The 24215-nt window shown below is 33.2% G+C and overlaps 1 protein-coding gene across 1 annotated transcript; it reads left to right on the plus strand.

Annotated features, from left to right (window-relative positions):
* Positions 1 to 2484: 2484 nt before the first annotated feature.
* On the plus strand, positions 2485 to 19500 carry LOC21396250 (cleavage stimulation factor subunit 77). Its single transcript, XM_024164935.1, has 23 exons — positions 2485 to 2740; positions 2841 to 2921; positions 3061 to 3123; positions 3885 to 3994; positions 4865 to 4965; positions 6026 to 6087; positions 6205 to 6345; positions 6479 to 6607; positions 7298 to 7344; positions 9746 to 9809; positions 10541 to 10661; positions 10867 to 10925; positions 11045 to 11113; positions 12163 to 12303; positions 12911 to 12975; positions 13809 to 13905; positions 14898 to 14957; positions 15392 to 15544; positions 16809 to 16875; positions 16956 to 17057; positions 17408 to 17581; positions 18544 to 18759; positions 19258 to 19500. Exons 1-23 carry the CDS (start codon positions 2702 to 2704, stop codon positions 19422 to 19424), a joined length of 2328 nt encoding a protein of 775 aa, XP_024020703.1. The 5' UTR covers positions 2485 to 2701; the 3' UTR covers positions 19425 to 19500.
* The last annotated feature ends 4715 nt before the right edge of the window (positions 19501 to 24215 follow it).

A 24215-nucleotide genomic window follows, 5' to 3' on the forward strand; every position in this document is an offset into this window, starting at 1 on the left:
AAATACAGAAAACAAACATCTCCTTAATGTTGATGCCTCCATTTCTAGCCGAATTATAATTATGAGTATCCGAGTGATTATTAGAGATTTAGAAGGTTTTGTTGTGGCAGCATTGGCTAAAAAAACTCTACGGAGTTTTCTCAGTCTGTGAAGCCGAAACTAAAGCTCTCTTCATTAGTCTTTTTTGGACTCAAGATCTTGGTCTAAATCTTCACTATGTGGAATTGATGCATTGACAATAGTCAAGCTATAAAGTTTAGAGTGCTATTGACAGATTTATCTAGTTTATTAGTCATTTTATAGGAATTAAGTTATGTCATATACACATATAGGAATGCTAATAAAGGGGCCCATTCTTTTGCTACTTATGCTATTAATATAGATGATGAGTTAATGTGGTCGGAGGAATCTCCTCCTTTTATAAAATATGTTCTTGTATTTGACGCTTATGATTTATAATAATAGTGTATATTTACAATATATATATATATATATCATGAGAGAGTGTATGCACGTTTCCATCTGAAATTTGACAGCAGTTATGAATTGGACTAGATTTGCTACTAAATTAAAATTTGGGGACTTAATTACTAAAATTAAAATATAAAGGACCAAATCGTTACTAACTAAAGAGTTCTGGACCATTTACGGCAATAATAACCTTAGTTTCTTAATATTAAAAGGAAGACTAATTTGTACCGTCCTTTTTAACTCTTTAATAAGTGACACTTTAGTCTTTTTATTTTTAATTTTGATAAAAACGATCCTTAAACTATTAAAATATTAATAATTAAGTCCTTTCTAAGTTTTAACAGATTGAATTGTGAAGCATGTGATCTAATATATGAGGGTATTTGAGTCAAATAACCATAAGTGATAATAATTTAATGAAAATCAAAATAAAATATTTTAGAAAAAAAAAGAAACAAAACTAGACCTAAGAAAACATTCGATGAGAAGAGATAGAAACAAAACTAGACCTAAGAAATTGTCAGAATGAGAAGAGTTGAAGAAAGATATAGATATAGAGATAGAGATAGAGAGAGACCCAATTCTGAAAAGATCAACTAAAAACAGATGGAAAAGGAATTAGCAATGTACAAGCATATTACAAGGAACAGCTATGCGTCGCTCCGATGGACAAGGCTCGCGTCACTGAGATCTAGTGCGGCGGATTAACAGATCGCGACGGGAGTGGGCTTGCGGGGGTGGATTTGGCCGCAGATCGAGAGTCGAGGTGGGTTTGGCCGGTTGTCAGCTGCAGGGTGTTCGTTTGGCCGAAGAGGGAGGGCATTTGTTTGTGTGAAATATGAAGGCATTTTTGTCTTTTCATGAAAAAAGACGTGACTATCACGTCATGATGGATTATGTTAAAAACTTATCATAAATAGTTTGGAAATAATCGAAAAAGGTTTAGGTGTTTTGGGCTGTCTAAAAAAATTTAAAAAAAGTTAATTTGAATTTAAATTTTATTTAAGTTTATATTTTTTTAAGTTTAAATTTAAGTATGAATTTGAGTTTGAGACTAAAATTTGAGTTCAAGTGTCCCTTTTAATTTGAGTTCAGAAACTCAAACTAAAATTAATGAACAATATTTTTTCTATTTTTAAAAATACTATAACTTTTTCATTTTAATCCTTATTGAGATGATTTTTTTTCTATACGTTGATAATGAAAAAACGAATAAAATCCCACCCATATACCCTATTAAAATTTTTCATCACCATTGAGTTTTTATTAAAATGCTATCTAAATACAAATTTAAGTTTTGACTCACTAAAACACAAACTCAAAAAAAAAATTCTTATCTCAAACCATAACTCAAATGTACACAACTAAACACAAATTCAAGTTACAACTTTAACTCAAGTTATAACTCAAATTCAACTTAAAAACTATATTTAAATCACACTTTAAAAAAACAGGCCCTTAATTGCTAACATTTTGAGAATTTAGAGAACGTTTTTGTCAAAATAAAAAAAAGGACTAAAATGTCACAAGCTAATGCTATGTTTATAGGAGGGAAAGAAAAGAGAAAATAATGAGATGTAAAATATTTAGATGAAGAAAGTAAAATGATAGAATTAAGATTTTTTCTCGCATTGTTTAGTAAAAAATAAAAAATAAAAAAAAAGAGAAAGAAAAGTAAAAAAAAAATGTCAAATTTAAAATAATTTATAATAATACTTTAATACAAATAAAAATATAATAAATATTAAAATTATTACTTTACACTCCATTTATTTGTCAAATTCTTTTCTTCTTATTTTTTTTCCCAAAATTAGAGGATTAAAAACCGGTGATCTCCATAAATTTACATTTTCTTTCTTTTCTCACTTCTTTTATACCAAACAACTTGAAAATTTATTTTCCACTCCAACCGGTGATCTCCATAAATTTACATTTTCTTTCTTTTCTCACTTCTTTTATACCAAACAACTTGGAAATTTATTTTCCACTCCAAAATCCTTTCTTTATCTCTTTTCCGCTCAACCAAACAACCAAACACACTGTAAGGGATGACTAGTGAAAACCGGTGAAAACAGACACAAAATAACAAGTACTGTCGTCCGTGAAATGTAAGAGAGCTTTTAAACGACAGACAGATTTTCCATTCATACGTCCTTTACGTACTCTCTTCTTCTTCTTCTTCTTCTTCTTCTTCTTCTCTCTAAGGTTCGAATTTTAATCCAGTTGAAAAATGGTATCCGCCGAGGATTGTCCTGAAGCTGAATCAACGGTATGCTCTTCTTCAAAATTAACCCATTTTGTAGAAACTTCTTTTCCCCTGAATTTTTTTTTTTTTAGAATTTCTGCTACGAAATTAAATTTGTGTTCAGGAGAAGTCGTTGGCAAGTAATGAAGGATTGGATGACAAATACAGTGTTGAAGCAGCTGAAATTCGAGCCAACGAAGCGTTGGTACGTATAATACCTAATCTGAATTTCGTCAATTTTCTTTTGGGACTTTAACTTTTTCCCTTAATTTGTTTCATATTAATGGAAGCAATTGAATTGATTTGAACCCTAATTTTGTCTTTGTTTTAAACTCTCTTTGTAGCGTTTGCCTATCTCAGAGGCCGCTCCGATATACGAGCAGCTCCTCACAGTGTTTCCCACTGCTGTAAGCTCCTTTTCACTGCATTTTTCATTGACATAATGTACAAACAAACAAACACATATGTAATTATACACGTAATATAAATAAGAGCTTTGGTGGAGTTGAATGAATGCCTTGACCTTTTTAGGACTTAGGAATAACGGACACCGACTTGTTTACCATGTTTTGGATACAAATCAATGTGGGATAGACATGTCGATTTCTAACTCGTTAGATGCGGGATATGCGAAACTAACGTAATAGTATCTTCATATTATGACAAACCGGTTGTCACATCATTTGGTATGCAAACTTGTTTGTTAGTCGTTTGTCATGGATGACTCGTGGTATTCACTAATTAGAACTCTGGACGGGTGGGTACTTTTCTCTTTTTGGTTACATTGGAGAATTCTCTTTGCGTAGATTTCTAAGCGCATTGTTCCGTAGACAGCCAATATAAGGAGTATGACATAATTGCTATCTTATTTTTTAAGTTCATTATGAACTTGTGGTGGTTCCATATAATTTTCTTATAGGATCTTCTAGCTGAGATTTAAAGCATGATTCCTTAAATGACTCTTAAGAACAAAACGTGGTAACTAAATGTTCGGCTCAAGTGTTTGGTAATGTAAAGTTGACGGTAACCCTACCCTATAAACCCGTAGCATTTGACTTTCCTATATATGTATGGAGAAGCAGTACCACCTACCAACTTTATAACAGGGTCATAGCTCTTTAACACACGTTACTTGTATTTACTGTCTGCTATTTCCCCTTCTCTCCAGGCAAAATATTGGAAGCAATATGTGGAGGGACATATGGCTGTAAATAATGACGATGCAACAAAACATATTTTTAGCCGATGTTTGCTGAATTGTCTTCAAGTTCCACTTTGGTATGTTATTTTCTATATATACAGTGTTGGTTATTATTTTTCTCTAGGTAAAAATTCCTAAGAAAATTTTGTTTGTTGTATCATTTATTGCATCTATGGAGGCCGTGAGGGAAGTTAATAGGTGTAGTAGTTTCAATTTGTAAGAAAGAGGAGGTGGCTAGGTTAAGTTATGAAAAGGTAATAACTAATAAGGTCTATTCAAGCAAAAAATAACTAATAAGGTCTAGATACATTTGGTAGCAGGAAGAACTGCTTCTGGATTTTTAAATTCTACCTTAGGCGATCTATTAAGTCCAATGTACTATTGGTGATTGCCCAATTCATTTGAAATCCATTGTATCTCAAGGAATGATGGAACTCAAAAAGGTTCGTGTTTTGGACGTTTGAAGTTCTTATATGAATTGTCGATTTGTATTAAAACCTAATACGTTTCCAATAAGATAAAACTTGTGGTCCTACAAAGATTAATTTTTTGTCGGGTTATAAGCGTTGGAAAGGATTTTTGTTTGATGGAAAACACAAAAAATTTATTGACTAACAAGTGTACATGTTGGAAAAGAGGAGACCTAAGGCTTATTTATCTCCTTTTATGGCGTGTCGTGTTGCTTAGCTGAGTAAGCATTGATAATTCATCATTTTTGGCTTTTGCCCTTTATTTTCACGGTTGTCTTTGAATGGAGTGGGTATCTTTTGAGTGGTTCCACAAATTGTGTTTCTGGATGTTATTTCTACCTTAAATTGTATAGCATGATTCTAATCGCTTAGGGCTTAGATTACTATTGTGCTTCTTTCTTCCCTCCCTTTTCCCCTTTTTCTTCTTCCTCTTGTTTTTATTTATATCATAATTTTTCTCTTGTACTGGCTTTATAGGCGGTGCTACATCAGATTCATCAGAAATGCCAATGACAAGAAAGGGGTAGAGGGTCAAGAAGAAACTAGAAAGGCATTTGATTTTATGCTCAGCTATGTTGGTATACTTTATCATCTTTTGGAATTTATGATGTTCATCCTGTTATGTGTCCCTTATAATCCTTTTTTGTTTACAATATTGTTAAAAACTTAAATAATCTTTTGATTTTGTGTAATTAATTGATGCTAAGTGCCATAAATGAGCCGCACATTAACCATTGTCTTTACATTGTCAATTGAAATCAATACTGTTGTTTCAATTGTTAAATTAAATTGGTATCTTTTACGTTAGCCACTGTAGCTTTCTTTCTATTCTTGCTGGTTAATGTTCAGGCGTTAGGCTTGGTTGGAAGATTCTCTGTTTCATGGAGATGTATACTTTTGGCTTTTTTCCCCCTTTTATTTTATGTGGTCAGCATAATATCAATATGAGGACATTTTTAGACGTGTTGTTTTCCTTTTTTTTTTTTTTGGTTTCTTGCTTCAAGGATTTTAATGAGACAATTTTTGTAATAAATAACTCCTGAATGCTAAACCATACATACATACATGCATAAAGTTGCATTGACATATTTTTTTAACAAGAAATCTTCATTTCATTGATAGAGTATCTAGTCCCAAATAGGTTGAGACCAAGAGATGAACTTCTACTCCTAGCGCGTGGATTTGGGTATCTAGTTATATAGAGGATGCTTGATTTGATCAATCTTCAATAGCTGCTAAAATTTTAAGATGAAGTCGAACATAAGTAAAAACAACTGAAGCATTTGCAGTTACCAATACCATGTCTGCATCTTTTTATTATTGATTATGGTTTTTAGAAAAACTTCTTTCTGTATGACGCTTGGTACCCATGGGTGATACCATGTTGACAGAAGCTAACCTATAAAACTCACTTGAGGCGCACCCTTGAACCCAGCCATTGCTGTGTGCGTCATTTTAAGATGCCGAGTATGATTTTAAAAAATTTAGATGTAAGCAAAGCTACTATCTTGTTGTTTTTAAGCATACTGTTTGCTCATGGATGCATGATGCTGAATATTATTTGTCTGGTATTTTTTATTTAACCACGTTACAAATTGATCTGATAGAGTTTGATACCTACTGAATTCTTACTACCAGGAGCAGATATAGCATCTGGACCTGTGTGGATGGAGTATATTGCTTTCTTGAAGTCATTGCCGGTTTGTTCTTCTTTCTCTGTGCTTTCTGATTTTCATAATATATTCTCAAGGCTGACTAGTATAAACCAATTGCTTCTGTTAGCCAATTCTATGTTATTCATGTTGAGATTGTTGCAGGCATCAAATGCACAGGAAGAGTCATTAAGGATGACTGCTGTACGAAAAGCATATCAAAAAGCTATTGTTACTCCTACTCATCACATTGAACAACTTTGGAAGGATTATGAAAATTTTGAAAATTCAGTCAGCCGTCAACTGGTAACTCTTTGATTTCTATTGCATGTATGATTTGATCTAATTGTAGTATTGGTTGAATGTGTTTACTCCTATCTTTACCTGTTTTCATCCATTTTAATTTTTTGATAGAGATCTGATTAGTCGTATAATGCAGGCAAAAGGGCTAATATCAGAATATCAACCCAAATTTAACAGTGCCAGGGCGGTCTACCGGGAACGCAAGAAATATGTAGATGAAATTGACTGGAATATGCTTGCTGTACCACCAACTGGCTCTTACAAGGCAATTATCTGCTTTTATGTTGTACCGTGACTGTCTTATTGGTTATTAATAGTTAATAGTAATTTATTGTTCGTCTACATTTCTACTATCCAAACATGCTACGTGCACCAAGATTGATAAGTAATGGCAGATGTAGTCTAGCTAATTAGCAAATAAATTGCAAGCATAGATTTTATGTTCTTTCCATGCTATTGATTCTATCCACTAGGAAGAAGTTCTAGTCCTATGGGATAAAATTAAGTATTGGGTTCGTTGTGGGTTTACAGTGATAAAGAATTTGGCAAGCCAGTTTTCTCGGATTTTGTTTGGAGTTCGGCCCCTTTTTCATAGCCTTTCTCCTTTTTGTTTTTTGGTTCAGCTTTGGGTTTTTTCAATGTTTGATTTTCCTTTGTAATCTTGGAACTGGGTTGCTTGAGGAAAACTCTTCCTCTTTTCTCCCTGTTTTTTATTTTTATGATCAATAAAGATCGCTGTTTTTTTTTTTTTTTTAAAAGAAAAAAATTTATCCACTTGGTTAAAGAGATATGCTCTAACATTTAGCAATGACATTTCTGAATATCCACCTATCGCTTTTTTTTTTTTTTTTTTTCCCCCCAAAACACGATATAAAAATCTGATTGTTTTTTATGCACATATATATGTTTCTCTGTATGTGTATTACTTATTATCTGATTGATTGGGCTCTTGCAGGAAGAAATGCAATGGATTGCATGGAAAAAGTTGTTAGCTTTTGAGAAGTAAGTTCTACTATGTGTTCGATTCATTCTTGTGCTTTAGACTCAATTAATTGTAAATATCTTGGATGGAGAAGCATATATTACGAACTTTCACAGACACCAAAAAAAAAAAAAAAAAAAAGGCCCAGATTTATGCCTACTTATATAAAGACGCATTATGTTACTTTGTTGGCAACCGTAACTAAACACTCATTGACCTATGAAACATGTCTGATTTCTATTCCTAACTCTTAAAATGTGGCGTTCAACTTTATGAATTTATCATTCTTTTGGGAGAAAAGAAAAACTTTTGATGAGCGATGAAAATAAAGTTCTGCTAATTTGTGTTTAGCTATTTGTTGGGCTATGTGGTTGGATACTTATTTGCAGATTTTTGAAGAAAAAGCATTAATGAGAATAATTATATATGCTTTTAAGCTCATTTGCTATGGTTTTGGGGGGCCACAAAGGGAGAGAGCAGTTATATGTTCATGAAGAAGGTCTTTAAAAAAAAAAGAAACCTTGGGGTCGGGGGATTCATACTCTACACCTTGTGGTCGAGTCAGGTTTGGAATTACCTAGCCTGCAACCACTGTTAATGAAGGAGTTGAATCATGTGGAAAATGAAGGTAATAAATGGACTATAGAAGATTCTATCAATTTAAGGTTCGAAAAGATGGTAGAAACAAAAAGAGTTGAAGAGTCGGGAAGAATTGGGGAATGAAACTCTTATCTCAAAAATGAGGGTTACGAGCGTGATAGAAAGTATCCAGAGTTATTTGAGTAGAAAATCTCATGTAGGCAAAAATCTAAGATTAGATGGTTTAAAGAAGAGGAAGTCAAGTCCAAACTTTCCATGTAATGGTAAGTGGAAGGAAAGCTAAAATTCAAATTTCAAACCAACAAGCTGGAATTGGATGATGGAAAGGCAATTGGGGAGGAGGAACAGATTGTACAGGTGAATGGTGGAAATTTTTTTTATAAGCTTTAGGTTTGGTTTGGTGTCTACTGGATCAACGATTTAAGAAGATAAGTTGAGGAAAGGAAACTTTATTATTGCGGAGAACGGGATCAATGACCAGGTTCGGATTGATCTTTGATAGCCTATTGGGTTGATACATCGAGTTAATTTTTGTCCCTTACACTGTAGGGGGAGGGCTTCACGTCCTCATCATTTACTCTTTTCCTTTTGATTATACTTTCTATTTCACCTCACAAAAAAAATAATAATAATAATAATAATAATATTTTGGTATCAGGTACTCTCTTAAAAGACTAGAAGACTATTCTTTGCTGTTATTTTGTTAGTTTGGAGGAACCAATTTGTAGTTATTATTTACTCTGCAATTAAATTTTCTATTTAATAAGATTCCGTTTATTATCTTTTTTATTTTTCCTTTTCCAAATGGGGTATGTGCATAAATGAACCCATACTTGCGATCTCTTTTCAAGAAAATGCCATAACAATTTCTTTTATTATGATTTATGTATGTTTTTTAATAAATTATCGATTTACTAAAGCTCTATCATCAATTTACTCTTTATAAAACTGGTAAATCATCAATTTGCCCAAGTAAATCCTTAATTTGCAGAGAAAAAACTGGTGAAGAAACTTGCTGGACATTTTTAAAGAGAAGTCTCTAAAATGAACATTAAACACAATTTTTGATTAAAAAAAGCATGTGCTAGTACGTGACAAACTATGTTAGTGAAGGCTTAGAACAAGATAGTTTAAGGACTAATGGGTATGTTAATATTAGTTGAGGTGCTAAATAACATTTTTAAAAGGAAAAATAAAACTCCAGTTCCTGTTTGGGCCATCATATGAAGCTTACCCTCAGTTGCTCAACAGAAGTTTTATACACTCGAAAAGGGGAGGCTTTATTTTAGGGATCACTTATAAGTTATATCAAACTAACTACCTCACTTCCCATTTTTCTGCTTAAGAACTCTAAAAATAATTTATCTGAAAAATGGTATTGCGAAAATGTGGAGTCTGGAAGTAATGTGATCGTATAATCAATCATATCACTTCATGATCTATCTGTTAAGAAAGTAGGATGGCCTAGTGCTAATTTTTGCAAGGAAGTTGAATGTAACAATCCTTTGGATGCCACATTGCAGTTTTCAAGTTTCAGAATATATAAATGAAGTGTCTGAAGTGGCATCTTTCCTTTTGAGAGGCATTGACTGTTGCACATAGTTAGATTTGAATAATGTTATTGGGTATGAATCATTCATTATCATTGTTTTTTTATTCTTCTTCGGGTTTATTATTTTCTTTCTTTTTCGTTTATTTAGGTGGGCTTCCTGTCCTCCGTGCCTACATGATTCTTTGTGATTAAGGAAGTTGTGTTTCATTTCAAGTTAAAAACAATATTTTGTAGTTTAATGTTAATGCTATTGTCATCATTTCATTCAGAGGAAACCCACAAAGGATAGACAATGTATCATCCAACAAGAGAATTACATTCACATATGAACAGGTAGAAGAAGATGTCTTTTTAACCACTTTTCAAAATAAATAATAAAAAATAAATAATTAAATAGTTAAATCCTCTTAAATGATTATTGTGCTCTACTTTTTTTCCCATTTAATTTACTTTTTTATATCTTATGGACTTCAAAGGGTTTTCTATGGCGTGTCAAAAGTAGCTCATATTTCTTAAGACATATTGGTTAATGCCTGCGTATTCTTATATCCTAATTTGCATAATCCTCTGGTAGTTGTTTTCATTACAACTTCTAAGTCAGTCTCGACATTACTATAAAAATGTAAGATGATTGTTATGATTCGGATACATGATTGGAAGAAAAGCACAGATCAAGTTTCATTTTTCGCCTTTTCTAGTCTTCTTTTTTCTATCCACATGGACACTATGGGTGCATTCTTTCTCACTGACTGTGTACCTTAAACCATTATTTATTACTAAATTACCCTGAGAGTTGGATTTGTGAAGAAACACTCAGATTGCCTTTCCACCTTCCAGTTATATTATTACGTTTTTCTTTGATACACAGTGAGACTATTATATTATAACATCATTGTTATGTAATGTTTATTTATTTATCTTTATTTTTTTGATAAGAAACAAAGAAACTTCATTGGATCAACAGAAAATTACAAAAAGTATTTTATTTATCATTATTATGTAATGTTTTGTGCTTAATCTTTAATATGTTCATGAATTTCTCATTCCCTACCGTTTCTATCCAGTGTCTGATGTATCTGTACCATTATTCTGACATATGGTATGAGTATGCTACTTGGCATGCAAAAGGTGGTTCCATAGATTCTGCAATTAAAGTGTTTCAGAGAGCTTTGAAGGCTCTTCCTGGTAAGTTATTTTTATTTCTCTTTTGCTTAATAGGATTTCTCAATCAACAATTTAGTAACCCCCACTCATCTTTTCACTTCTACTTTTCTTGATTATTTTTGGTAAGTGTATCCGTGGTAGTTTTTTGGGTTTGATAAGAATCTTCACCATTCGTCTTGAAGTAGATTCATGGCTTACCTTGTTTATATTTTTCAATAACATTCAGATTCAGCAATGCTAGGTTATGCCTATGCAGAGCTAGAGGAATCTCGTGGAGCAATTCAGGTGTCTAATCTTTTAAATTCCTTGTTTTCTGTGTATTCAACTCTTGGCTTTTAAAGGCTTGATTGAGTTGCCCTTCTCTTTTTTTCTGAGGCTCTAACTACGCTTTTTCATTCTTGCAGTCTGCAAAGAAAATATACGAGAGCCTTCTAGGTGATGGTGATAACGCGACAGCTCTTGCACATATACAAGTAATAATTATTGACATAAATAAGTGCCAGTGGACATTTTCTCCTCTGTATGTAGTTGTTGGTCTTGGGAGCTTTAAAAGATCTATTTCTTGTATGTCTAAAGGGGGATTTCTAACTATGCCGCCCATCAGTTTTAGCTCTATATCTGCTCAGCCCTATGGCTGTCACAGCCTACATCATTGTTTTGGGGAAGACACAAGAGGTCAAGAGAGTGAAGTCCTGAAAGTGGGCGCCAAAATTAAAGAAATGACATCTAGTTGATTTTAGGCATTGGAGTAGCTTCTAGTGTTTCTTGTTGCTGTTGTGTTCTTTTCCTTCTGTTTTCCCTGCTATTTCCTTTTCACTTATGAGGACTGCTTGTCCTCTTGTTTTCTTTTGTTTTTTTCCCTTCTTTTCTTTTGTTTTTTTTTTTTTTTCATTTTCTTTTCTTATACAGTGATTAAAAAAAATGAAATGTCATCAAATTTCAACGCAAAAGGTGAAACAAGGGAGGGGAATGTGTGGATAGCTTTTATATAACAAGCTACAGTGTTTAGACGTCTTTGAGAAGGCTAAATTCTCTTCCTCTTTGCGGGCTTCGTCGGATTAAGCTTAAAGTGTTCCTGTTTTCTTTAATGGTTCTAAGCTGGAAGGATGTAATTTGGAAATAGGAGTAGTTTGGGGCAATTCCGTAACAATATGTTTGTTGTAAGGGGCAATTCCGTGGCAAATTTCCTCAATTCTGGGTATAATGGTTGGAGAGAAACTCTCAAACTTGAGGACAAGTTTTGGGATGAAGATTTCTTTTGAGCCAGTGTTTGGTTTTGGTTCTATAATGTATGAATTTATGGAATTTTCTTTCTTTATGATCCTTTTGAATTGAAGAAATTTGTTTGACTTGGTTGTGCTTGTTGTTGTTAGTTAGATGGACCTCTGGTCCTTACTTTCTTTGTCTTGTTATGCTCTTCACTCAAAGTACTCTGTTTCTCATTAGAAAATTGTTACATTGCTTGTGATTAACATTGTCTGTTCTTTTATAATGAATGTCTTATTGGTCTTTTTTGCTGCAGTTTATTCGCTTTCTTAGGAGGACCGAGGGAGTTGAAGCAGCTCGCAAGTACTTTCTAGATGCTCGGAAATTCCCAAACTGTACATACCATGTTTATGTCGCGTATGCAACGATGGCCTTTTGCCTAGACAAGGATCCAAAGGTTTTCTTTTCTTTTTGTATTTGATTTTAGGTTTTTATGGTTCTGATCAGTGCTTAGTGTTGTACTATAGCAGACGTTATTGTTTGTGGGATTGACTTCGAAAAAAAAAGAGGGGGGAAAAGAGGTTTTGTTGATCCTTTTTCAGTTTCTGCAATGTAATTGAAGTGATTTATTGTGGTTGCATAACATTAAATGGATGAGCAGGGACTTCAGAACACAGGAATTTAGTATAACAGATGCCATCAATGGCTATCCATCCCATGAGGATAAGGAGTTCAATAGTTTTTTGTTTTCTGATTTTGTTAGGGATTGGGCTTCTTTTTTGTAATTTCTGCTCTTTTAAAGGAAATCATTTCCTCTTATTTTCTTGTACATAAATATTTTTATCAATAAAGTTATGTTTCTCTTTAAAGAAAAAGGAAAAAATCAATGGCAATCCTCCTCTTTCCTTTTTTTAATGTACAATGTACATGCGCTGATTTGTTGCTAATTCTTAAAAAACGACTAAATTTGACTACTTTTGTAGAATCTGTCAAGTTGTGATTCACTAAGGATAATACCCAAGAGTTCACTCTTATTCTTTTTTTTTTTTTTTTAATCCTTGCAGATGGCACTCAATGTTTTTGAAGCTGGACTGAAACGGTTTATGCATGAGCCACTCTACATTCTTGAGTGAGTTACGAGAAACTAGCAGATTTACAGTGCTTTTATGATGTTCATATAGATTTCCATGGACTTCGACTGTACTATACATCTGAAACCTGCTAATGCTAGGACTCCTTTGTTGAATGTTGAATTGCATATACAAAATAGTCATATATCTTGTAGAAAATGGAGTCTGGAGAGTTTTCCTTCTGACTCAATTACACAGAGAGTGGGTTTACCAATACATACACCTGAGAGTTTATTAGAATCTCCAAGAGTTAGGACACTTATTCCTAGGCTAAAATCTTAATTCAACTACGGATACAAGTGAGGGTACAAATTAGAAAAGAGGACCTACAATAAACTATTTAAACAAGTGGGGAATTTATCTTAGATGTTGGGGACCAATTGGATAAGTGATGTAGCTTTGTCATGCTTAAGCAGAACTTTCGTGTCTAATACTTGAGTCAAATATTACCCATCTACTGAAACCGAATTGCCTTATCTTCAAATTTTGCATGAGCCTCACCAATGCGGCTCTCATTCTTGTATATGTTTGCGGGACAAGGTCAAGCTCATTGTGATGTTAGGCTTATGGGAAGCAAATAAAGCAGCCTTGTGCTAATTGTTATTAACAGTTACAGAAACACAGGCAGTAGTGTGTGCGTGTGTGTTTTACTGGAAATAGACATCACTGAGCTTTAGTTATCACCTGACTGATAGTCAGTGTGTAAAAGCCTTATATTCTGATCAATACATATCACCAAATTAAAATTAAATGTTTTCTGGATTGGGGATTGCCATTATTTGCTGAACAGGTGCTTAAAACATCTATGACTTATATGTTCTTGACATGGCAGGTATGCCGACTTCTTAACTCGTTTGAATGACGACAGAAATATCCGAGCTTTATTTGAGCGGGCATTAAGCTCACTCCCACCAGAGGAATCTGTTGAGGTAGTCGCTAATCTTTTATATGAACATGTACATGTCTTTGTATTTATGTGTTTATTTCACATTTCTACTTTTCCTTTTTTTTTTTTTTTGCATTTTTCTATGCGAGTTCTTTTTTTTTTTTTTTTTTTTAATTTCTGTTTTTGTTACAGTTGCCTTTTTTTTTTTTTTTCCTTTGTGGTTGACTGGTTGCCCCAGTTAGACATTCTTATTTCCCTCTGGCTTGGGCCTGAGTATTTTGTATGTGGCATTCATCGTCATTAGTTATAAGCTGGCTATAGTAATTATTTTCAAACACTTTGGGAACTACTAGTATTTTTAATTAATAAGGCATCCTTTCTATTTTGTCACAAAGGAATAATAGTTTTCCATTTAAAAGCCATTTCAACAAATAATCAGCAAGAAAATAGAAGCTTTTGATAGAATTTCTTAAATTGTTTTCTGGAAAATAGAAGCTTCTACAAATAACCGTGGGAAGGGTTTAAGGATATGGTCTTTCCCAGGAAGGCTGTTTAAACTTATGAAGTTCCTGTGAAAGCTTTTTTTATTTTTATTTTATTTTATTTTTGGACATGGCATGAGCATCTATTTTAACCTTGTGTTACTTCTGGAGGCGGCGAATTCTTGTATTGGAATTGGATAGGTGCTGCATGTATGAGGGAATATGGAGTTTCTAGCCATCCCCTATTTCATCATTTGTTGGCTACAATTTTATTTGATACTTCTTCTAAGATCCATTGGCTATTGTGGGACTCAAGTACGCTTAGAGCTAAAAGGCCTCAAACATTTTTAGACGGTCTTGGATACTTGTTCTAAGATCCCTCCCTCTATATGATAGGGCTTATGGGGTAAAAAGAAAAAAGAAGAAATTAAAAGGGTGTTTGAGAATCTTGAATAGTCTACACTGGCTTTCTCTTGTATCCGCATTGTTTTATCAAATTTCTCATGTCACTTTTGACGTTTACTACGTAGTTTTAATGTATTTCCATTTACAGGTTTGGAAACGGTTCACCCAATTTGAACAAACTTATGGGGATCTTGCTAGCATGTTGAAGGTAAGAAATATGATTATGTAGGTTTCAAAATTGAAATTAGAAAAAGCATATTCAACTGCTGATGTAGGTACATGGTATTTTATATAAAGAATAGTTGACTTTATAACCAAGCAAGGAATCTAGTTATCACATTTCTACAATTAAATCAGAATGTTAAAAATCTATTACATTGTATCTTTGCAATTGTATTTTTTTCTCCATTTCTACAATTAATATGATAGCCTTTCATTTTTACAATTGTATTTTTTCATTCATGTGACTTTTTCCTTTTTGTTCTGTTTCTTTCTTCTGTACGTTGTCCTTTATTTAGGACTTGTCCTCTCTGCCCTGTAATTGATTTTATCATCAATTAAAGGCCACATATATAGTCTAAAGCCGCATCATATTGTTCCTTAAACATTGTGGTTTTTATCTCAGTTTTTCTAATGATATAGGTTGAACAAAGAAGGAAAGAAGCACTTTCTGGAGCAGGTGAAGAGGGTTCTTCGGCACTAGAGAGTTCATTGCACGATGTTGTATCGAGATACAGCTTTATGGATCTCTGGCCTTGCTCCTCAAATGACTTGGATCATTTGGCCCGACAGCAGGTATTTCACATCTTAGAAGGAATACTTCCTTGCCTACTCTAGCATATCACCTAGTAAAGATAAGATTGTGGATGAGAGACTAAACATCTACAAGCCAAAACTTCAAAGTTTATAACATACTCAACTGTGAATAATGGCCCTCTTCATCCTCTAATCATTTGCGTAAAATCATGTATTCTTCAAGTACATCTTTTTCTTCCAAATTTTGTGCACGATAATTGAGATATAAAAACACCTTTGACAAGATCAAAGTTCAACAAAAGAACTTGACAAAATGTTTTCTGAAAAAAAGGTAAAAACCTTTGCTCCCAACTACTTAAAAAAAAAAAAAAAATAGAACTCATTGCATTCTTATTAGAAATTAGTGAAACAAAAAACTAGAGAAGTTTTAAAGGAGCTACTGCACCATAAGTTGTAATGAAAGATATTTCCATTCCATTTAAGCTACTGTACTTAGGAAATACTGAGAATTCTTTCTAGATGATTTGTTGGTGGAGTTCCTTTGACCGGATATTTTTGCTAAGTTTCCGGTCAGACGAGATTAGGCCTAACCCATTGGCAAGTTGAATGAACTCCAGTGAACTGGCAAAAACCTGTTTCAGCAAATGTTCCTTTAAGGAAAAGTTTCACTTTCTCCCTTCTGCTTACTTGAACCATACTGCGTAAAAGAGACATGTAAAATGTCCCACAACTATTTTGATGTTACTGTGGAAATGTACAGCTAATAAGATTGCCTGAGTAGGAGACAGGAGTAAATCAGTACGTTTAGTGCTATAGGATGTGTTACATATGTACGTGTATTTGTACCATTGTTTAATAATGAGAATTAGAGATTATTCCAAAATCTGCCACAGTTACTATTATTTGCAAATGATAATTGGGACCTTTTGTCTAGACTCGGATCTTCATAACTCAGAACCCACCTTGAATGGGATGTAGTAAAAGGCATGCCATTCTAATTTTATAGCTTGAGTAGCTGAGAAGGCTGCTTGTTCAGGACCTATAGTAGTACCAACTACCAAGGCAAGGATTCCTGTATCTGACTATTATTGGGGCGATTTTTTTCCCACTAACAGACTAAGTTCACAGACCATTGTTTACTTGCATTATTCTCACATATTCATATTGGGGGCTATAATTTTGAGTTAAAGAAAAAGGTAGGTAGAGGAAATATTGGCAGTGTATAAAATAGGGCAGATATCACATAATTTATACATATCAGATTCCATTATTATACTACTCAGCTATCTTTGCACTCTTTCAGTGGCTTGCTAAAAATATGAAGAAGAATATGGAGAATTTTACCAATCCTAGCGGCCTTGGGTTCATAGGTACTGTATAACATTATTATTATCTCTGAGTTCTCTAAGGTTTGGTGATTACTTGCTCAAGTTTTCCTTTTATTTTCTAGATAAGGGTACTACAGGCCTGATAAGCAATGCAACTGTGTCTTCGAAGGTTGTTTATCCAGATATTACTCAAATGGCGGTCTATGATCCACGACAAAAGCCCGGTGTGTAATTGTTTTCTTGTTATTATGCTCTAAGAAACTGCCTCAGTGGCCATGCATCTGTATTATGTTCTTGGGTTAAAATCGTTTTGGTATCCTATGTTATAGTAAAACCTGCTTTTGGTACCCTGTATTTTTGGTAATATGAAATTGGTACCTTAACATTTTAGAAAACCATTTTTTGGTACTTTGATGACATAAAATGACAAATTTGCCCTTATTCATATTTTCTTTTTAGATTGATTCAATATATATATATATATATATATTTGGAAAAAAGAATTATTGATTTTGACTATGTTTGATAAATACATTGTACCTAAATTGCTAAAAGGTCGAGCATTTGATTGCAGGGACGGGAATTCTTCCAAATACGGCAGTACCTGGAATTCCTGCTGCTTCTAGGACCTTGTCAAATCCTGTTGTTACAATATTGAGTGGTCAAGCAACAAATGCATTTGATGACGTATTGCAAGCAACTCCTCCAACCTTGCTAGCCTTTTTAACAAACTTGCCTGCTGTTGAGGGTAATTTTAATTTCTTACTCCAGTTAAATTTAATGTAAGTTTTATTTTAGTTTTTATGCTTTCTAATTACTTATTTTCTATTGGCACACGCTATTGGCATAAATAAAAACGTGATTTTAAAACCTTACATTGTTGCCACTTATGCATTGCGGGGTTCACACCTTTATAAACATGTTAGACATCGTTCAAAGAATCAAAATTTGACTTAAAAATACAGACGAAATGGTTCGGTTTCAGCCGTTGCCAGTCATGTCTCATCTTTGGGAATATACCCTTGTAAATATAACATTGAAAGAGTTATTTGTCTTATAAATAATAATATATTTGAAACCTGTACCCATGTGTGAGAATATTGTACTGTGGGGCACTTTTCCCATCAGAGATACTAAGATGATAGGAAAGTACCAATCCAGAAACTTATAGGATTGATTCTGGAAAGAGTCAGAAATAATTTAGATAATTTTCCTGAGTCTTCAAACTGTCTCAGAGGATTATCTTTGCAACATTTATACTTTTATTAAGTTGCAGAATATATTCCTAAATTTGAGTTATATGCAACAGTAAAAAACAGTGCTATCCTTATTTGCTCTATCTTCTAATGTTAGTTATCTTTGATCCAATAATTCTAAATATGCATTATATGACTCGATAGAAGTCGCATCATGAGTCCTTTATTATCTTATCAATTTCCCTGCAGCTGGATACATATTACGTTTTTAAATTTTGGTTGATTCGAGGAAATAGCTTTTTTTTTCTTTTTTCTTTTCTTGCATTGTGCCTGTATGTGAATTTAAAAAGATGGCCGTATGTTTTGGGATGAAAACTAATGGCCGTTTTTGGAAAAATCGTAATTAGCTACTAAAGTTTACTAGTAAATCTCATATTTACCAAGTCAGTCCTTTCATTTATCAAAACAAAGAGAAAAATGGGTCACTTATTACAATTTCTCTCAAAATTTTCAGGTCCAACTCCAAATGTGGATGTTGTATTATCCATTTGTTTGCAGAGTGACCTACCAGCAGCACCAGCTGGCAACGTAAAGTCGGGTACAGCCACAATGCAATTGCGGTCTGGTGCCGCTCCTACTACAAGTGACCTCTCTGGTTCAACCAAGCCCCATCCCGTTCCAAGTGCTTCTTCTTTCAAGCCAAATAGGGGCAAGAGGAAAGACGTAGACAGTATGTGTTTTCTTCCTTCATAATCATTCCTATTATTAACCTTTCCAAACATCTCTTTGGAGGTCTAACTATGATGCAAGATCAAAATTAGAAGAATGCCATCCATCATTTTTGAAACTATTTCTTGAAGCTTTTCAAAAATTACGATGCAAGTGAAAATTAGTTCGCTTTACGATGCCTGTGCGGCAGCTCTTGCATCGAAGTTGTCGTGCGTGCTACTTAGTATCTCTCCATTTGCAATTATTCTGTCATATAGGTAGGATTGAGAACATAATCGAATCGAGGAGGATTTGATAGGTTGCTTGAGATCGATAATGTGTGTTAGCTTCTTTTTTTTTTTCTTTTTTTTTTTACTTTGTATTTTTCTTGAATCTTTATGGGAGAGATAAATGTTAGCGTCACTCTCTTTGTCAGTCTCTGTCATTTTTTGCATTTATTGTTTGACACGTGGACTTCACTATCTCATTTTTTGTGTAAATAATAATATATCATTTATAGGGCAAGATGATTATGATGATGACACCAGAACTGTCCAGAGCCAGCCACTACCAAGAGATGCTTTCAGAATAAGACAGTTCCAGAAGGCGCGACGTACGGCTTCACAAACAGGTTCTGCATCATATGGAAGTGCTCTTTCTGGAGATTTATCTGGCAACACTAGCTGATTTACTTACAGCTTTTTTATCTTCCTCTTCATTCCCTAGTATACTTTTCCTTTTTTCTTTTTTCTTTTCTTTTTTTCCCCCAGTGTTTTTTTTTTTTTTTTTTTTTTTTTCCCCTTTTTTTTTTTTGTTTTTTTTTTTTTTTTTTTTTTTTTTCCCCCCGTGTTTTTTTTTTTTTTTTTTTTTTTTTAACCCTCTTTTCTTTTGGCTGTTTTTTTTCCCCCCTTTTCAGTGAAGTATTTCCTTCGGAACCTTATTTGTATTTATAGCAATATGATGTGCTCTCAAAAGCAATTATTTAGAGCATGAAAATGGTCTTCATATTTGATGCGCTTACTATACTTTGCCAGAGTATATGAAAATTGGACAAATAAATTTTTTTTTCTTTTCGTTTTTTGGTTTTCTAACAAAGCCAGTCTTCAAAGAACTAGTATATGTAATCAGATACAAACACATGTTAAGAACTTAGTGCCTTGCAATGCCTAAATTACAATTTAACTTTATCTTCCTTTAAGAATAATGAGGATATAATTATTAAAAAATAATGCAGATTAAATAACTTACACTGTATGTGTATGTATTTGAACTGCGTATGAAGAAATTAATTTAGTTTAAATGCATAATCCTAAAAATAGAATGATGTGTTTTATTTTTTATTTTGTAAAATAGCATAAGGGGAATGGATTTTTTTTTTTCCCCCCCAGAAAACAGCACAAGGGGATTCTTTTATAAAAAAATTATGCAGGATTTCATCCCAAATACGGTTAGTATATAACAAAAGTTTTTCACAAAACTTTTGAGCAATACTTTATAGATATTAATCTAACGAAAAATAAATAATCATTCTATTTTATTGCCTAAATGAAGTGATTAGGGTGATAACTTCAATCTTCAAGAATCTGAACGCTTCTTTGATTCCTTGAATCTTTCTCGCCTACTCTCTGGTGCTAGAAGAACAACGTGTGCGCGTGCTACGACTTCCGGGTTTTTTTTCACTATCTCATATTTGATTCCCACTATAATCTCAACACATGAGAAGAGCGGGACTAAGGCAAGAACTTTTCTTCACTCTTTAAAAAATAAAATAAAATAAAATAAAATTCAGCCACTATAGATTAGTTCTGTGATAGTTTTCTCATGCCATATATTTATAGAGAAAAGACCCAGTTTATAACTCAACATCGTGGTTTGAAATCGGTACACTTAGAAGTGAAAGTTGAGGTTGCCCGGCCTGACTCCGCTGAATGAAAATTTTGAACCGGGCCGGCCCTAAAAGGAGGAGGGTCAACCCGGCCCGGCTCTAAAGCTTGTCAAACCTAGGCTGGGTCGGGCCGAATCAAAATTTATAAGGTATTTTTAAGAAAGCAATTAAACAAAGGGAGAAAGATAGAAATATGTCAAGACTTGAGATGAATTAAAATTAATAGCCCAATCGTTTACATAAGTTAATAAATAGGCCAAATTACTATTTTCATCCATAACTTGTCTGGTTATGAACCATAACTTGATAAGTTATTGTCTATAATTGTCCATAACTTGTCTGACTATGAACCATAACTTGACAAGTTTGTCCATAACTTATTTGGTTATGAACTATAACTTAACAAATTATGATCTATTAATTTCTATAACTAAAAATTGGCCTATATACTTTCATAAACTTTTCATATTGGCCTATTTTCTACTATTTTCCTTAAACAAATGTGTTCCGGCCAAGCTTAAATAAGGTTTCGGACTTGTAACCTAGGCGCAACTTAGCCCGAGAGTTAGTGTCGAGCTTCAGGCGGGCCGTTTACTTACAGCTCTAGCTCTAGATGCACTTCATAAAATGGGATTAGTGTTTGGTGCTGATGTAGCAATGTGTCCACGATTCTCCCAGTAAGTACTTGTAATCATATCGTGGGTGATTTTTAGGTCCATGGAATTCCTGGCATAGCCGCCCCTGCAAATTGGATCAAATAGACAGTCGAGTCTTGGAAAAGGTTTTGTACCACCATGATTGAATGAATCTAAGTTTGCAACCGAAACTCTTAGGGTTGTTAGGTACATGTATTCAAAACGCAAACTACGATTTTACTACAATATTTTTCTTTTTATAAAGAATTGAAATAAAAAAATTCTTGTCAATAGTTCTCTCACAAAAAATTTGAATCAAAACCCAAATCATCATTCAAATTCACTTCCCAAACCACCTTATGAGTCGTTCTACCCATTAACTTGGATTCTGATGGGTTGTGAGCTTCTTGAACTGGGTTGATAGATGCTGATCGAGCCTCTATTATTTGAGGGATCGACTATATCACAAACAACGATTTCAACTTAAATGGCCCCTATAGACTCAACTTTTGTACATCTGGACATTCCAAATCCAACCTTAACAATTTGTTTCCCAAATCTCATATGTTTCCTTTTTCAATTTCAAATTCAAATAGCCATTTAGAAAATTAAAATTTCCAGCTTTATCGACTCATCCATTTGACCCTAATGTTGAGTGGCAATCATCAAGGTTTTCATTTTTAGGGAGAATGAGTAAAATAGCATAATTAAGTCAGTGATTAGTAAATTATAACATAATTTTTTAAAATAGGTAATAAATAACATAATTTAATAGGTTACGTTTCCAACACCATTAAAAAACTAAAAATACCTCTAATTCTTTCTCCTTCTCACATGTAGTTAAATCCACAATGGTCGGCACCAGCATCAGAGTCTGGTGATTGGCACCGGTGACCGATGGACGATAAATAACATTAATGTAAATTTTCACAAGTGCACAAATCACTCAAGTAATATATTAGAGAGTAAAGTATCGTTCCTTCAGAAACTAGTTTAACCATTACTCAAGATTATAATTATAATTTTATTTAGACAATATCAATAAAGATGGAATATTTGAAATTAAATAAAAATAATAAAAACTCAAGAAATTATGCAAGTTATAAATTATGAGAAAATCAATGACAAGAGACCACTAGAGTACACAAGTTTCACCAAGACAATTTCTATTTGATTCTAGTAATTTGTTAATATCACCTAAAACTCATGTGCAAAACGAGAAATCCTAATTTTGTTTAGTATTTCTTCTTGGGATTTTATTGAACATATTCTTAAAATATAGACCGCTATCGCTCGATGTGAATTCTAACATCCTAAAAATTCATTGTGCTCCGATTCTCTAATTTGTTCACGAAAATTGTATTACTATCACTTGATGTCTAGGTGTTACACGTACCTTAAGGTTTCTTTCACTAGAAGCAATTCATAAATATTTCCTTCTGGGGTTTTAGTGTAGGTCTTCTCAAACAATTCAAATATTAATTAGATATTCAAACAACATTAATCACTAAAAAGATACAACAATCATAAACAAAAGACTCAGTGAATTACTTCATTGTGAAAAAAAAAAAAAAAAACTAGATTCAAATATTCATCTTCTTGGCTACACTTGTAGTCTTAGCATAATGAATTAGTGCATAATTGAAATATTAAACATCATAATAATAATAATGATATTGAACATCAATTTGCAAACTAACATAAAGAGGGGGGGAAGAAAAAAGAAAGCCTAAGAATCTTGAACAAGACGATCGTTTTCCAATTCTCTATCTATCTCCGTTCCAAAAGTAATCAAACGGCTCTCCAAAAGTTCCCAAAGACGCCTCCTAATTCACCTTTCATATTGCTCTCCCACGTACTTGGAAACTTGGGCAAAAGGTGCAATTTTCGGGATATTTCCGTAATACTACATTTTCCGTCAGCATCGCGGCTCAAATTTCTAACAACTTAACATTACTAACTAAAATTACTTGAAAACGTGAAAGAAATTGCTTACCAAACCTAAAAATTAACACGAAAATAAAACTCTTAACATACTCCAAAATTAACGTAACTAACTAAAAAATGTCAAGAAATAAAATAAAACGAGACTTAGACAATTTCAATGAAAAACACATGATAAACTAATTCTAGTTCTAATTGAGAGTTATCACGCCTCCAAACATACTATTTTGCTAGTCCCGAACAAAGCATATCAAACAAGAGATTCAGCAAACGAATTTGGCGTTTCCGCATATTACCTCATGAGAGGTCATTTGGCGAATCCCATAAGTTTGCTTTTCATCCCCTCTCTACTAATGTCGACTTAACTTCGTCGAGGATCAATAGAACTTTATCAGGCTCGTAACGTTAGGTCAGGGTAGATGTTGGATAAAGGATCTAATCCAGCACATGAGTTCACCCTCTAAGCACTCACATCATTTCAAGATCTTCTCACAACTTTTGCTTTTCTCCATTTTAACATCCCCCACTTTCAACTTCCTGCCCTTGACTTGCCACATATTTGCACCCTTTAAGCACTCGCACTATATTTGATAAGAAATTTATCGCAAAGTATAGTGCATGATAACTTTAACCTAAAAAATAATATTGCATTAGAGCATATTTTTTACACTTAAATGATGAATATTTAATTAGCACACTAATTATAGTATTACAGTTTAGATGCTCTAAGAATAATGCTAAAAACTTGGGCTAAGTCTCATGACTCCCTCCTACAACTAACGATTGACTAAATTAAATATAATGTAAAGAATAAATACATAATAGACGAGATAGTTATGTCTCTGTAAGTGGTTAAACATCAAATTTAGACATCTAATGATGTGGTACAATAGGAATCTAATCTCATTAAGTGCCACACATTTTTTTTTATCAACTACTCAATTTATCACGACCATTAAAAAAATATTATTATGTTAAATAACACATATCAATAAATAAATATTAAAGTAACTA

The sequence above is a fragment of the Morus notabilis genome, unplaced genomic scaffold, assembly GCF_000414095.1.
Source record: "Morus notabilis unplaced genomic scaffold, ASM41409v2 Scaffold555, whole genome shotgun sequence".
NCBI classification, from domain to species: Eukaryota; Viridiplantae; Streptophyta; class Magnoliopsida; order Rosales; family Moraceae; genus Morus; species Morus notabilis.

Excerpts from the sequence above, each read along its gene's own strand:
- LOC21396250 (XM_024164935.1), top strand. The coding sequence starts at position 2,702 with ATGGTATCCGCCGAGGATTGTCCTGAAGCTGAATCAACG. Across the intron at positions 3,995-4,864 it reads TGTCTTCAAGTTCCACTTTG|GCGGTGCTACATCAGATTCA; the intron begins GTATGTTATTTT and ends CTGGCTTTATAG. Across the intron at positions 12,976-13,808 it reads GAGCCACTCTACATTCTTGA|GTATGCCGACTTCTTAACTC; the intron begins GTGAGTTACGAG and ends TTGACATGGCAG.